Here is a 17,500-nt window from a genome sequence, read left to right as displayed (position 1 = left end):
AATTACGCCTCCCTTAAAGCATAGCCCCCCCCTTTTTACACCCTCCACTACTCTGTATATTTTAACATTTCCCACTTGTTTATGGATGCAGTTTGTTTTGTTGGTTACGATGGTGTGATTCGTTTCAGTTCGTGAATGAGGGTGTTGAGAGATAGACGACTTGTTAATCTCTTCTTCTTACAGCATTCACCTGGGGTGGGTTGAGCTGGCTTCATTCATCCTCAATGCTGCATCTCTCACAAAGGCCGACCAGGCCTGGCGATTTAAGGCTAACGACCGCGTGATCTCCAACCACTCTTTATTCCAACGGCGAACGCCGTAGATATGGGGGCATAGGTTGGGTTCCAGATCAGCCTTGACTGTCATCAGCCAGGTTTTTCGTTGTCCACCACATCGCTTTCGCCAACCCTGAAGGGGAGCTGGGGCAATTGCTTCGTAGATGAATTCTCCTGGTTGACGACGGAGGGCATGACCCAGCCAACGTAGAAGTCTCGTTAGGATGACTTGTCGGAGGGAGGTGATTCTGCACTGGTGTCGCACCGAATTGTTGGAGACAAAGTGATGCTATCGGACACGAAGGATGCGACGTAGACAGAGGTGACCGAAGGATTCTAGTCGCTTAATATACTGGGTTACATGACTTGTTAATATATCTTGGCGAAGGTAACATTCACCATTGCTATTGTTGTTGAAGAAACAAATAACTAATAAACACTTTCACAGTTTCCTATCAGAGAATCATATAACCAGTTACATATTGAAAGGGAGAGAGAGAGAGAGAGAGAGAGAGAGTGAGGGAGACAGAAAAGGTGAGAGAGAAGGAGGAGTGAGTGACAGAAAGAGAGAGAAAAGGAGAGAGACAGGCAGCAGGAAGAGATAATGGAAGGTGAGTGATACAGATGTATGCTATACTTGTTTCAAAATAGAAGAGAATTTGAGAAGATGCCAAAAGATTACGTTCAAATCTCTACAAGATCTGGCTTCCAAATATTGTTGGCAACAAAGAAAACAAGGTACAAAGCAAACAAGCTAGCAAATATTCGGATAAAAAACAACAGACCTTGCATATAACAAGCAAACGAACAAAAACCAATAAAAACTTAGGTCGTGTATGATAAAACCGCCAAGTGGAATGAATTAGTCTCGGACCCTTTGATAAATATATATTTCTATGGAAGGTTAGCAGAAGAATTGTCAGAAACGGTAAAGTGTAGAACTAACAAAATCTGACATATTTGATCTGACTGAATATTTCACTGTTTGTCATCTTATTTCCATTACTATAAAGTGTCGTTCAAAACAAATATCTGTTATAATGGTTTCAAATTTTGGCCCAAAGCCAGTAACTTCGGAAGAGGGAATAAGTTGATTGCATCGATCCCAGTGATCTACCAGTGCTTATTTTATCGAACTTCGAAACGATGAAAGACAAAGTTGACCTCGGCCGAATTTGAACTCAGAAAGTAAAGAGGAACAAAATGCCGAAACACGGTTGAGCATTTTGCCCGGTGTGATAACGATTCTGCTAACTCGACGCCTTAAGTGTCTGTTATATTATGGTTTCCATTCACTAGACTCATATCTATCACGGTAACAATACTCATGCTTTACTAAAGAGCATCTTAGGAATACTGACCGGTGAATCGTGTGCTGTAGTTTAGCAACAGGTCCATTCCGATCGAAGAGACAAATGGTCAAATGTAATTTCTGGCCATACCATATTTTTAAAGATAACTAAAGCAATAGAATTTTCTAGATGATCAAGTGTCTGTATAAAAGCTTCCTTGTCGTTGCTCTTGTTTAGCTCCGGATGAATACAGACAAAACTAATTTATTATCTAAGGCATTCCAACAATGACCATCCTGTATTTTAGTAAAGATAATAGATTTAGGACAATATTATTTTATGTTATAAGCACAAGGCCCGAAATTTTGCGCGAGTAGGCTAGTCGATAACATAAACCCCGGTACTCAATTGGTACTTATTCTATCGACCCCGTACAGATGAAATGCAAAGTCGATCACGGCGGAATATGAACTCAGAACGTAAAACGGAAAAAGGCTAGTAAGCATTTTGTCCGGCATGTTAACTATTCTGTCAGCTCGCCACTTTTATTTAGGACTATATTATACAATAAACCCTTGGTTTGTAAGGCAGAAAGCTATAATTTGAGTGAGAAATGGTTGCAATTCGAGCGACCACGTTAGAGGCCCACTCGTATCATGTGTAAATAAGTTACTGAAAATGTTGGTTGCGGAAGCAGCAACCTAAACGATAACAATGAAATTCAACCTTCCAATAACATTTTACTGTCTTAAAATAAATGTTAAAGCATGTAGGATAATGTGGTTCCAGATAAACAGCTATGTTTGCTAAAATAATGGAGGGATGGTTACGGCCGGAAAGTTTTCGCTAAAGGTCTGCTCGATCAAGGTTGACCTACAGCTTACCACCACCACCACCACCACCACCACCCACCCATCCATCCAACCCACCGCCAAAACCCCACCCACCACCACCACCACCACTACCAACCACCAACTACCCACGACGACGACCACCACCACCACAACCACCACCACAACCACCACCAACTACTACTACTACTACTACTACTACTACTACTACTACTACTATATAGTATTAAATACAATATGCTCCAAAAACAAGGAAATGGTCACGAATGTAATGCCTGATGAGAGAGTGATCGATCGGGGCTAACTTGGTTGCCAAACAACAGCAACAACATCGTCATCATCACCATCATCATCACCATCACCATCATCACCATCATCATCATCATCATCAATAGCAACCACAACACTGCCGACAACGTGTTCTTTTACAACTCCCCCACTGTCTATGTCTGAGAATTTCATTTCTTCAAAATCTATGTCATGTTTTACGCAACGTTTGTTTTTTCCTCTTTTATATATTTTTTCATTATTTCTTCAAACACCCACATATCATCCATATTGAAGCTATTTGTTTTATCTAATTTCCACTTCCATTTTAGCAAAAAAAAAAAAAAATTATAAAAATAAAAGAAATAAAGACGAAACCTAGACAAAAACAATACAAAACAAAAAACGAACGCATTGTACCCATATTCAAACAATTCTTCAATTCTTGAAATAATAACCAGAACATTTTTATATTACATGTCTGCTCTTCATACAATATAACAGGAAACGAAAACTGAACTCTCTCATCAACAAGTTCATTCTTCTTTGAATTCTGTAGTTGTGACTCATGGAATTGAACGTGGGCTGACGTTATATTTAATGTTGGCAACGCTTCGGGTATTGTGCAATTACTCTCTAGTTTCGCTGTCTTTAGCAGTGTTGCTTGCAATAGGTAACGTTCTTTCAGTTTTAGCTGCTGTACAGATTAAATATCGCCCAACAAAAATGATAAATGCTATCGGTACGGACAGGACACTGTTGTGTGGTTAAAAAGCGCACATTGCAATCACGTGGTTTCGGGTTCGGTCCTACTGCGTGGCACCTTGGGACCTAGGGCCAGTGTTCTGTACTATAGCAGCTACGGTACGACTAATTCCTTGTGAGCGAATTTGATAGACAGAAACTGTATGGAAGACTGTCATGTGTGTGTGTGTGTGTGTGTGTGTGTGTGTGTGTGTGTGTGTGTATGTATGCATGTATATGTGTATATGTATATATATATATATATATGTATACATATATATAGGAATGCATTTATATATATATATATATATGTATGTATACATATATGTATACATATATGTATACATACTGATGCTGAACTTTCAAATCCCACAATCTAACTCGACAAATATATGCAGTTCTCTCATTCTTTCACACACACGCACGCGCAAGCACACACAGAGTGAGTGAAAGAGAGAGAGAGAGAGAGAGAGAGAAAGAGAGAGAGGGAAAAAGAGAGAGAGAGAAAGAGAGAGAGAGAAAGAGAAGAGAGAGAGAGAGAGAGAGAGAGAAACCATTCAAACATGGTGGCTATCAATGCGTAGGCGAGTATAACTCACTGATATATTATCTTATCCTAAATGTTATAGACAATGGCTGTCAGTGGCGCTTACGCCGAAATTTGAAGTCAAAAGCAACTTGCTTAACAACGTTAAAACTCACCTTCAAAGCCAGGTAGTCCAGAAACAATCAAGAGCAGGATTTCTGGCTCCGCAGTGAGGCGGGTGTTATTTCGGAATTTCCTTCTTGTAGAGAGATGTCTAAACAAAGACTAGGGGTCTCTCACTGCAAGCTGTTGGATGGGTGTTGACTCTACTGAGTTCAACCTTTCTCTGTCTGACAGGTTTTGCCATCGTGTAGAGTGTTCAACACAAATCACTTCCCTTGCCAAGCAGAGCCGGTAGGGCTTCCGGTCGTGTCACCCACGGTCCTACTAGACCATGTTACAGGCTGTTTTGGGTTACTTTGCCATCGGCAGTAAGTGATACATACATACGTACATACATACATGAATATACATTCTCATTTGTATCTATCCTTCATAGATGCATAAGGTTATGTAACAAAAAATTTGACCGAAAACCTAGAAATAATTGGGTTCACGGAGAAAGAGCAAAAGAAACTGATGCGGATTCCTCTAAATCCAATCTATTCGTGGCACAGTGAAAATCTGTAAGACATTCTGAAAATTCTCCACCTGAGATTCTTATGTGAATACATGCACACACGAGGTTGTACGTATCAACAGTTCAACCAACAAAATTCAACCTAGATATTTACAAATACCGGGAACTCTCTTAACTAAAGAATTTCTTGTCGCTATGTTAGCGGCCGGCTTGAACTCTCTCAAGAACTTCAATAAAACTCGAAGGTGCTCCAGCATGGCCGCAGTCAAATGACTGAGACGAATAAAAACAATAGATGAATATATATATATATATATATATATATATATATATACACACGTGTATATCTACACGTGTATACATACATACATTCATATATACGCACACATACACACATATGTATGCGTGTGTGTATGTGTTCATTGTCTGGCTTCAGTCATTAGACTCTGGTCGTTCTGGTTCACTCTCTTCAAACTTTTATTTGACTCTCTCTCTCTCTCTCTCTCTCTCTCTCTCTCTCTCACACACACACACACTCACACACACAGACATATATACGACGAGATTTTTCAGTTTCCGTCTACCAAATCCACTCACAAGTCGTTGATCAAGCCGAGGCTATAGTAGAAGACACTGGCCCACGGTGCCACACAGTAGGACTGAACCCCGAACCAAATGGTTGGCAAGCAAGTTTCTTATCACACAGCCACTCCTGCGCCTATATGTGCATATATGAACGGCAACGGGAAACTCAGAGTAACAGATTTTGTTGAATTTTCTGCTGCTTTAAATAAAGCATATTACTCTACCACTGGTATTTGAGTACTCTTTTTTCCACCTTGTTTCACATTTATGTGTTTACTCCGGTATATATATATATATATATATATATATATATATATATATACATAATATATATATACATATATTATATATACATATATTATATATATACATATATATATATATACATACATAATATATATATACATACATACATATATATATACATACATATATATATATACATACATACATATATATATATATACATACATATATATATATACATACATACATATATATATATATACATACATATATATATATATACATACATATATATATATACATATACATACATATATATATATATACATATATATAGATATATATAGATATATATACATATATGCATATATATACATATATACGAGTGGCTGAGTGGTAAGTAGCTTGCTAACCAGCCACATGGTTCCGGGTTCAGTCCCACTGCGTGGCATCTTGGGCAAGTGTCTTCTGCTATAGCCCCGGGCCGACCAATGCCTTGTGAGTGGACTTGGTATACGGAAACTGAAAGAAGCCTGTCGTATATATGTATATAAATATATATGTGTGTGTTTGTGTGTCTGTGTTTGTCCCCCTAGCATTGCTTGACAACCGATGCTGGTGTGTTTACGTCCCCGTCACTTAGCGATTCGGCAAAAGACCGATAGAATAAGTACTGGGCTTACAAAGAATAAGTCCCGAGGTCGATTTGCTCGACTAAAAGGCGGTGCTCCAGCATGGCCGCAGTTGAATGACTGAAAGAGTAAAAGAGTATACATATATATATATCTACATACATATATACATATATATATATATATATATATATATATATATATATATATATATATATATATAACATATATATACATATATATACATTTATATACATATATATATATAATATATATACTCAGCACCAAACTTTTTGGCGCCCTCCGATTCTTCCCCTCTCTTCCTCCCTCCTCCTCCCCTCTTCCTCCCATCCTCCTTAATCCCTTCTTTCTCCTTTTCTCTTGGTCACTGATTCTGTCCCCTGCCTTCCACCCTCTTTGATTCCCTCTCTCTCTGTCTCTCTTTCTCTCTCTCCTGCGACCTGCTGCTTCTTCAACCATTCTGTTGGCCTTCGTATCTCGACCAACATGTGTCCCCCCGCTACCGAAACGGTAATTATTTCTACGCCAGCTGCTATGTTGTTGTTGTTTTGTCTCATTTGGTCTAAAGTCGTATGACAACCACCGTTATATATATTTTGTTTATTCATTACTGTTTTCAATTTCGTTTTTGTCTCTGTATTCACATCCGTCTTGTGCGTTCACATTCCTGTCTTCTACCAAGAAATCTAATGCTTACAGCTTAGTTTTTTTTCTTGGGGCTGGCCGAGTTGGAGCAAATATCAGAATTGAACAGCCGAAATTTGCTATGATGATTCGGTGTCTGACTGAAGATTGAAGGCTTCGAATGATTTGTCTGTGTTCCGTGTTCGTCCCTTCCTGTATTTCACGTTCATTATATATAAAAACATTCATTCTTATATATATATATATGGTCAGTATCTATACGTGTGTATATGTTCCCCTTTTTCTCTCTCTTTCTCTGCATGTGCGTGTGCGTGTGTGCACGTATGTGTGTAATGACGTCACATATCCATACAAGTGAGTTCGTATAGGCTAATACTTTTAATGCTCATCCTCCCTCTCACCTTACTCATGCTCGACCCTACACAGCAGTTAATGTTACACATCTAACCACTTTTCTCTATAAATCTCTAAACCTTTCATATTCAGTTACTACGGCTCACTACTCTCCTACTTGACATACCTCACATATGATTCATGAGATTCGTACCCTCTGCACTTTTAAACAAATAGGTAGCTACACAGATTGGTAGATAGATAGGTAGATAGATAGATATGTAGATAGATAGATAGATAGATAGATAATTATATTCATAGCAAGATAGAGAGACAGAGCGAGAGAAAAAGAAAGAGTGAATTGATAGATAGAAAGAGAGAGAAGGGTGAATTAATGGACAGAGGGAGAGAATAGGTCGACAGAGAGAGAAGGAGGGAGAGCGAGCGAGTGAGTGAGTGGGTGAGTGAGAGAGTGAGAGAGAGAGAGAGGGAGAGGGAGAGGGAGAGAGAGAGAGAGAGAGAATTTGCTGTCAGCAGAAACAAGAAGCGGATCTTTTCGGTTTGAACGGCAGTTTTTTCTAGCGGTGTCATATGAAATTGTCACCCATAATTATGACCCTAGTATCGTTCTATTGCATTTCAATCCGTTTTAGGGTTAGGGTTAGGGGTGGGGGAAGGGTATCTTTTTTCTTCACAAATGAAAATAAACCCAATCTGTTTCTTAAACGAGGGACATATTCATACGGCACAGAATGTTTTCACCTCAATTGACGGTCATTGATTGGTTGAAATTGCAGAAATTGAAGAAAAAAACAACAAATATCTTACAAACTATAGAATTTTCTCAATAAAGCCAAGAGAAAAAGATGTTTTATAAACACATTCTATCAGTATACGAAGTTTAAAAGTGTTTAGTTACCTAGAAATTATGTTAAAAACTGCCGTTCAAATCGAAAAGATCCACAAAATCTCCTATCACTCCATTTTTTTCGTCTCTCTACGGAGTTCTCGCCGACAATCCCGTCCACCAGAAAGTGGAAGTTATGTTTGGGCATTTCAAAGGCATCATTCAGAGTATTTCTACTATTAATTCACTTAAGAAACACGGGGTTTCAGGTTCGATCTCGCTGCATATCAGTCTACCATTACATGAACTCTACTCAGAGGATCCAACTTTAGTTCCTAAATGAACAGTAACAGCGTAATGATACAGTTCTAGTGAAGTGGCTGCCATACAACTGACATCCCCTCACAGAAAATAGTAAAAACTGCTTTTCCTAACATTTTATAAACGAGCAAACAGAATAGAGCTTCTTGTTTGTTATTTAATATAGATATATTTAAAACGTTAAAACCGTCATAATTTGTTCGTCTTCTTTACATTTTTCACAACCCCATTTAGTGGTGCCTTTCCGTCTGCTATGAGAGCCGCTGCTCTCGAGGTATTTGTACACCAAACTATTCATTATACTTGACAGTGTTAACTTTACTTAAAATACATCATGCAACGTGCTTATGACTATCCCTGACTCTCTTTACTCTTTCTTACTTGTTTCAGTCATTTGACTGCGGCCATGCTGGAGCACCGCTTTTAATCGAGCAAATCGACCCCGGGACTTATTCTTTGTGAGCCCAGTACTTATTCTATCGGTCTCTTTTTGCCGAACCGCTAAGTGACGGAGACGTAAACACACCAGCATCGGTTGTCAAGCAATGCTAGGGGGACAAACACAGACACACAAACATATACACACACACTTATATACATATATACGACAGGCTTCTTTCAGTTTCCATCTACCAAATCTACTCACAAGGTATTGGTCGGCCCGGGGCTATAGCAGAAGACACTTGCCCAAGGTGCCACGCAGTGGGACTGAACCCGGAACCATGTGGCTGGTTAGCAAGCTAATTACCACACAGCCACTCCTGCGCCTATTTATATATAACTAATTTTCTCGAATATTATCGGATTGCCGAACAGAGGAAATTTGTCTTTCGAAAACGTTTTCCAGATAAATAGATGTCAACAAGAATGATTTGTTCCCACAAATATATTCCTCTAGCAATGGTTCATTGAAAGTGTTGTTGGTACCGTTGCACTCCCGTTTCTATACATGCGGATACAATCACCATACTTCGATACAAAATTTCTCAAAGAAATAAGAGCATATACATTAGACTGATAACAAGAATAACTATGGTAAAGGCAAATACATCAAAATGAAAGAAATTAGGCGTTACTGTGTGGTAAGAAGCTTGCTTCCCTACCACATGGTTCGGGGTTTAGTCCTACTGCGTGGCACCTCGGGCCGACCAACGCCTTGTGAGTGGATTTGGTACAAGAAAACTGAAAGAATCCCGTCATATATGTGTGTGTATGTGTTTGTCTGCGGTTGTCTTCCGCCCTTACTTCTTGACAACCGGTGCTGTTGTGTTTACGTCCCCGTTACATAGCGGTTCAGCAAAAAACCAATAGAATAAGTTTAATAGAATAAGTTTTTAAAAAAAGTAATTACTGAAGTCGATACATTCGACCAAAAATTCCTTAAGGCGGTGCTCCAGCATAGCCGCAGTCTAATGACTGAAAGAATTGAAAAAAAAAAAGAAAAAGAAACCAAAAAGGAGACTTACCCAATTGCACACTAAAACGAAGATAAGGCACCAAACAAAAACTCCTTGGAACATGGTCTGCCGATGTCTAATAGAAGAATTTTTGCTACGAACACCACTAGCTTTTCGAACCGAGTTCGTCTGATCACCATGGTTACCGCTCTGGTCAGACCCATTCCTTAGATTTTCTTCTTCCTCTTTTCGCTTCCTTTCTTTGCGCTGTCTTCTTCGTTCTTCTCGCTCCAATTGATTATTACCTTCGTCTCCAGGATACGGAGTCGTTCGTCTGCGATTATTTCTTTGGTTTTGTCTCCTTCGATGCTGCTCATCATCGGAATTGTTCGCTTGGTCCAATATGTGGAATGTTCTGTTTTCGGTTTCACCCTTGAAAGTATTAAATAATAATAGAAGCAATATTAATATTAATATTAATATAAGAATTATTGTCATTTCTAACGTAAGAAAAAGGCTACAGATTTGTTGGGATTAACTTTATCATCGTTAATTGATTAGTAATTATTGTATCGAACCCAGAATGGATCTCAGACAAACCCACTCGGCGGAATTTGAACTGAGAATTTCAAGTGATGCAACTAATTACTGCAAGACATTTTGTCATTCCGTTCCACTGCCATGTTGATTAATAATAATGCTGTTAATTAATAAACCATGGTTTCTGGCATAGACAAAGGGCCTAAAAAGGCGGTGGGGGTTATGTAGGGTATTAAATCGATCCAAGAACTTGATTAGTTCCTACTTGGGAAGAATTCAAGACAAAATCAATTCTGGTGGGATTCGAGGTCGGAACATAAAGGACTGAAAGTAAATATTGATACTCTGCCGATTTTGTCATCCACCACCTTTAAAAGTGATTTGTAACAAGGCCTGAAACCTTGAAGGAAGCCAAATATATCAAGCCCAGTACTTTTGTTTATCGACCTCGTAAAGATAAGAAATAAAATTGATCTCAGCTGGATTTGAACTCAGAACGTAAAAATGCTGGAACGAACAACACAAAACATTTTGCCCGATGTTCTAAACGATCTTACCACATCCCCGTTCTTATCACTGTCACCCATTAAAAATAATGAATTCAAATTTTAGCATAAGGCTAGCAATTTCGAGGGTGGAGGCAAGTTGATTACATTGACCCCTATGTTCAAATGGTACTTATTTTATCGACCACGAAAGGATAAAAGGCAAAGTCGACTTCGGTGGAATTTGAACTCAGAACGTAAAGACAAATGAAAGTGGGTATGGTATATTCTGTTATATCGACTTATATTTATTTTATATACCCCAGAAAGACGAAAAGCAAAAAGTTGACACCAAGAGGATTTGAACGCAGAACCTGAGGGTTGGCTGGTTTAATTAGACACCGAGAGGTATTAGATATATATATGTTTGTTCCTTCTCGAGCCATGCCTGGCTCATTAGGGCCGGTTTCCCGGTTTCCTTGGCGTATAGGCTCCCTACCTGGATGGGTCACCAGTCTGTCGCAGGTGAGCTGCAAGATGCAGGAAGTAAGAGTGTATATATATATATATATATATATCCGGCACTAGTCACCATGATAGATCGTTAGCTACTACACACATTTTTTTCTGTCCTTGATTTTTTCTATGTCCCTTTCTGTAGGCTCGAAACGTAAAAGACTTTTTCTATTCCTGAGCGTTATACTAATACATCTGTTTGGTTTGTACACCACCTGTCTTCGTCTTGTTTTTTTCGTAAACTCTCCCTATATATATATATACTTCAACTAATTACTCTGCTGTATCCATCATCTTGATAATGATTGTTAAACCTCTTGCAAAGGACACAGATGTACAGTAAATCATTTTACAGAAATATTATTTTAAGCAAAGAGACAAATTAAAGAAATTCGAATAAAGTAAAGTGTTTAATGATAATGTTTACTATAAAATTTTGTATTAATGGCATAGTATTAATAATATTATTTTTTCTTGTTTTACATAACAAAATAATTATTTGAAAATTTAGTTTAATTGTACGTTACAGATAATACTAGAATTAAGGTGGTTTTATCTTTTGTTAAGACTAGAATTAAGATTATTTTAAGTTCTTTTATTTTTGATTAAAAAGAGGAACAACAATAGATATCTAGAAGGAAAAATACCAAAAGCAAAAAACCCAACGGAAATACACCAAACAAGCAATGGAAATAATAATAATGATAATAATAATGCTTTATACTATAAGCACAAGGCCTGAAATTTTGGGAGAGGGGTAAGTCGATTATAACGACCCCAGTGTGTAACTGGTACTTAATTTATCGACCCCGAAAGGATGAAAGGAAAAGTCGACCTCGGCGGAATCTGAACTCAGAAAGTAGCGGCAGACGAAATACCTATTTCTTTACTACCCACAAGGGGCTAAACACAGAGGGGACAAACAAGAATAGACAAACGGATTAAGTCGATTACATCGACCCCAGTGCGTAACTGGTACTTATTTAATCGACCCCGAAAGGATGAAAGGCAAAGTCGACTTCGGCGGAATTTGAACTCAGAACGTAGCGGCGGACGAAATACTGCTAAGCATTTCGCCCGGCGTGCTAACGATTCTGCTAGCTTATTAATAATAATATTATTATTATTACTAATAATTTAAAAAAAACGAAACGTTTGGGTTCTTCATATAATCAATAGTTGCATAAACCATTATATTGGAAACGAACTAAAAAATTACTATTAAGTCAGTAGCAGAAACACACACACACACACAAACACACAGACACACACACAGACACATTGTGCTGTTGACACGTAACTAATATAGATAAAAAAAACCAAATGAACGAATAAAAAAAGTAAAATAAAAATCAAACAAAATAATCTAAACCTAAAGAAATCCAAATACAACCCCCCCCCAAAAAAAAGAAAATCCTCAAAAATCCAAATCCAAACCAGGAAGTTATTTAGAAGAGAAAAAGAGAAGAGAAAACACACATAGAAAAACGCACAAACGCACACAAAGCGGTACACTATGAATCTATTAACGATACTGATTTCTAAAACTCGGCACATGGTCAAAAATTCAGAATGAGGGTAGGTGGGGTGGGTATTGTCAATTCAAGGCACACTAATGATTCCTGTCGTTGACAATAAGGCTGGGATCTTTTCGGTTTGAACGGCAGTTTTTAACATAATTTCTAGGTAACTAAAAAATTTAAAACTTCGTATACTGGTAGAATGTGTTTATAAAACATCTTTTTCTCTTGGCTTTATTGAGAAAATTCTATAGTTTGTAAGATATTTGTTGTTTTTTTTTCTTCAATTTCTGCAATTTCAACCAATCAGTGACGTGTATTGAGTTAAAAAACATTCTGTGCCGTATGAACATGTCCCTCGTTTAAGAAACAGATGGGTTTATTTACATTTGTGAAGAAAAAAAGACACCCTTCCTCCACCCCTAAACCTAACCCTAACTAACCCTAACCCTAAAAGAGATTGAAGTGCAATAGATCGATTCTAGGGTCATAATTATGGGTGACAATTTCATATGACACCGCTAGAAAAAACTGCCGTTCAAACCGAAAAGATCCTAATGCTGTCACACATTTTTTTTTTTGTGCGGGGTGAAGAGAAAGGAGTAGTCGATTTTACTCAATCCTAGTAAACCACTGGTATTTAATTCTATCCAAACTGGAATAAGCCTTCATCATATAGGCACATGGCCTGAAATTTATGGGGAAGGTGTCAAGTCGATAACATCAACCCCGATACTCAACTAGTACATTTTTCATCGACCCCGACAGGATGAAAGGCAAAGTCAACCACGTGAGAATTTGAACTCCGAACGTAAAGACGGACGAAATGCCACTCAAAATTTTGTCCAGCGAGCTAAGGGTTCTATCAGCTTGCCATATTACCATTCACAAGAATGATGAAAGACCAGCAAGATTTGAACTCAGAACGTAAAAACGGACAATGTGTCCCTCGGCATTTTCTCCGGCGTGCTAAGAATTCTGTCTGCTCGTCGCTTTACCGTCAAAGTAATATAAGGTCAAGTTGCGCATAGCAAGATTTAAACTCAGAACTTAAAGAATGCAACTAAATAAAGTAAATAGCACTAGGTGTTTTGTATGTCACTGTATCGGTTCTGCCATTGAATCTGCTTCATTAATAAATAGCAAGTCGTAAATCTAAGACGAGTGGAGTTAATCAATTGGATCTTTTCGGTTTGAACGGCAGTTTTTAACATAATTTCTAGGTAACTAAAAAATTTAAAACTTCGTATACTGGTAGAATGTGTTTATAAAACATCTTTTACTCTTGGCTTTATTGTAAGATATTTGTTGTTTTTTTTTCTTCAATTTCAACCAATCACTGACGTCTATTGAGGTAAAAAAAACATTCTGTGCCGTACGAACATGTCCCTCGTTTAAGAAACAGATGGGTTTATTTACATTTGTGAAGAAAAAAGATACCCTTCCATCAGCCCTAACCCTAACTAACCCTAACCCTAAAACAGATTGAAATGCGATAGATCGATACTAGGGTCATAATTATGGGTGACAATTTCATATGACACCGCTAGAAAAAAATGCCGTTCAAACCGAAAGATCCAATCAATTAAATCGATTTGAGTATTTGACTGGTACTTTTCTTTTCTCTGCTCTACGAGGATAAAACCCAAGCGGTGAGATTTAAATGTAAAAGAGCAGAACAAATACTCCAAGGTATTTTCCTCACAGCATTTACGATTCTGTTATCAAATAATTATTTTTAACCAAGGTACAAAATTACGTTTCGATTCTGTTACCAAGGTACAAAGTTACGATTTTGTTATCAAATAATTATTTGGAACCAAGGTACAGAGTTATCGTTCTTTATATGCTCTGCTCCCGAGAATTTGATTGGTACCTTATTCCATAGAGTACAGAACAATGACGGCAGATATCTTGGTCTTATTATAAAAAAATGTTAAGCACGGTGGATTAGCAGAAACTCTGGGGTGACAGACAAGATGATTTGTGATGGTCGCCTTAAATCTAGAGTTCACATCCTGCCGAGGTCAACTTCAGGTTCGGTATAATAAATACTCTTTGCTATTCTAGGCACAAGGCTGGAAATTTTGTGGGAGAGGGCCAGTCGATTAGGTCGACCCCAATACACAACTGGTATTTAATTTATCGACTCCGAAATGATGAAAGACAAAGTCGACCTCGGTGGAATTTGAACTAAGAACGTAAAGACAAACGAAATACGGCTAAGCATTTCGCCCGGTGCGCTAACGTTTCTGCCAGCTCATCGCCTTTCAGTATAATAAATATTCTTTTCTACTCGAGGCACAAAGCCCGAAATTTTTTGGGAGGTGGGGAGCAGTCGATTAGATCGACCCCAGTATGCAACTGGTACTTAATTTATCGACTCCGAAAAGATGAAAGGCAAAGTCGATCTCGGTGGAATTTGAATTCAGAACGCAAAGAGAGACGAAATACCGAAAAGCACGCCCGGCGTGCTTACGTTTCTTATTTCTTGATTGCCCACAAGGGGCTAAACATAGAGGAGACAAAGAGATCAAATCGATTACATCGACCCCAGTGCGTAACTGGTACTTAATTTATCGACCCCGAAAGGGTGAAAGGCAAAGTTGACCTCAGCGGAATTCGAACTCAGAACGTGACGGCAGACGAAACACCGCTAAGCATTTCGCCTGGCGCGCTAACGCTTCTACCAGCACGCCGCCTTTCAGTATAATAAGTATTAAATCAGGGAAACATTGAAATTGCTAATAATTCTTTAGCGGTTTCATTTACCGAAGAGCAACTTAAATGCTACTACTAGATTGTATATTTGTTTTCTACTTATCTTATCAACTGCATAACGGCGGACAGTCCCCGTTACCCTTAATGTAAAGGGATGTATCAACAGTGGAGCACTATACCGCAAGATATTTTTGTTCGACGCTCCGACATTTCATTCACACCTCGTGTATGTGTGTGTGTGTGTGTGTTTGTATGTGTGCGTGTGCGCGCAGTTAGTAGTATCCACTCTTGGAACAGTATCGTATTAAAATACCTGTGATTATAAAATTTATAATGTATACATTAACGTGGAACAGTACTACGTGTAATATTTTGTCATAGAGAAAATTCTGAAAGAGCAACTGCTTTTTCACGTTTGTATATACAGGGTGGGACAGAGAGGACGGACGTTTTTTGAAATAGCTATTTCTCAGCCCCATGGGGGGGGGGGACATATCTCCAACAAGTACCATTCGTTCCGTGATGTCTTAAGCATTTTTTCTTTGCAGGTAAAGCCATGGCACTGTGGACGATAGACCATCGCGTGTTTTCTTATGACAGTTACGTAAAGAATAACGAGTCTGTCACAGAAGTTCAGCGTGAGTTTCGGCGTCACTTTAACATTCACCTTAATCGGGCTGTTTCCTCCCGTAATACAATCTCATGTTAGGTGAATGCACTTAATACACGAGGTTCATTAAGGAACAGGAAACTAATGGTGGCGCCACAAACGGTACGGACCCTGGAAAATGTGGGACGCGTTAGACAAGCTTTGATACGGAGTCCAAATCGCTCTGCCCGGAGGCATTCCACTTAACTTGGTATCGATAATCGATCGGTAAGGAGTATTTTGTAGGAAGACCAACATTTCCACACATAAAAATTGGTCACTGGGCAATAGTTGAAACCGTGGAACTATAATTAGAACAATGCTGGAGAGAGTGGAGGCCAATTTCCAAGAATGCCTTCAGAAATGCATCAATGAAAACGGACACCACATGATGGATGTTGTTTTCAACACTTAATTTTGACAAATGCTAATTCAATACAAACATATTGATGCCAATAAAACTTGCAGCTAAAATGAATGAATTTTGGGAATTTTTCAAAAACGTTCTTCTTTTCTGTCCCGCCCTGTAATTTATAACTTTTACAGAAGCGATATTTTAATCCATTGCTGTTCTAAGTACGAATATATATATATATATATATATATATATATATATATATAATATATATATATATATATATATTATATATATATATATATATAGACAGATACACAGATACACTTATATAGGAAAATACACACACATACACGACGGTCATCCGTAGATCAGAAGGATTAACAAGTTCCACTCACTAAGCCTTGGTCGGCTCCATATTATGACATTATAAATATACGTAAAGTGCCGCCGCGCAGTTAAAAATTGTTATTAATAAATCCAATAGAAAATCATTATTATTATTTTAATTTTTATTTTTTACCATCAAACAGCAACTCAGACTAGAAGCACAAACTCAGTGCACTAAATATAAATTTTAAAAAATCCAAAACAATTGCTTACGTAGTGAGTGCATCTAAAGTGCAGAAATCTAACAAACGATCAGATTGAATCTGCTGAATATTAAAGATGCAGCAGTTGTGCGAATGAAGATGAAATAGTTAAACAAAACAGCAAACAACACTAGGCAGAGTGAAGGCAAACAATTAATCAAATGAAAAATCAATAAACATGACCGCCATTTAAGGGGAGATAACATTCGATGCCAAACCTACATGCTTTCGTCATTTCTTGAATTGAGAGGGACTGATAATCTAAATAGAAAATGATCAGGTGGTAAAAGTGAACAGTGTAAAACATCAGCATAAAAGATCGAGTTTAGTTTCAGCCGATTCATGGCAAAGAAATAATTCTGAAGAGAAGAAAACAAGAAGAAAAGAAAGAAAAGCACATATGATATTAGTTTGTTCGTTGTTTTCGGCATATATGAATATATATATATATATATATATATATATATATATATATATATATATATTGATAGAAATGGTA

The 17,500-nt window shown here is 37.9% G+C and overlaps 1 protein-coding gene across 3 annotated transcripts in view; it reads right to left on the bottom strand.

The window, feature by feature from the left end:
* Positions 1-17,500, bottom strand: part of LOC115214941 (very low-density lipoprotein receptor-like) — a 277,807-nt gene that overhangs the window by 20,351 nt on the left and 239,956 nt on the right. For all 3 annotated transcript variants that reach the window (XM_036505362.1, XM_029784024.2, XM_029784025.2), the window contains exon 6: positions 9,692-10,054. In XM_036505362.1, the coding sequence (XP_036361255.1) occupies positions 9,692-10,054 (363 nt within the window). The remainder of the gene's footprint in view (positions 1-9,691; positions 10,055-17,500) is intronic.

This window comes from Octopus sinensis, linkage group LG8 (assembly GCF_006345805.1).
Source record: "Octopus sinensis linkage group LG8, ASM634580v1, whole genome shotgun sequence".
Classification (NCBI taxonomy): Eukaryota; Metazoa; Mollusca; class Cephalopoda; order Octopoda; family Octopodidae; genus Octopus; species Octopus sinensis.
The sequence above is the reverse complement of the archived record's forward strand: the minus strand, read 5'-3'. Positions and strand labels throughout refer to the sequence as shown.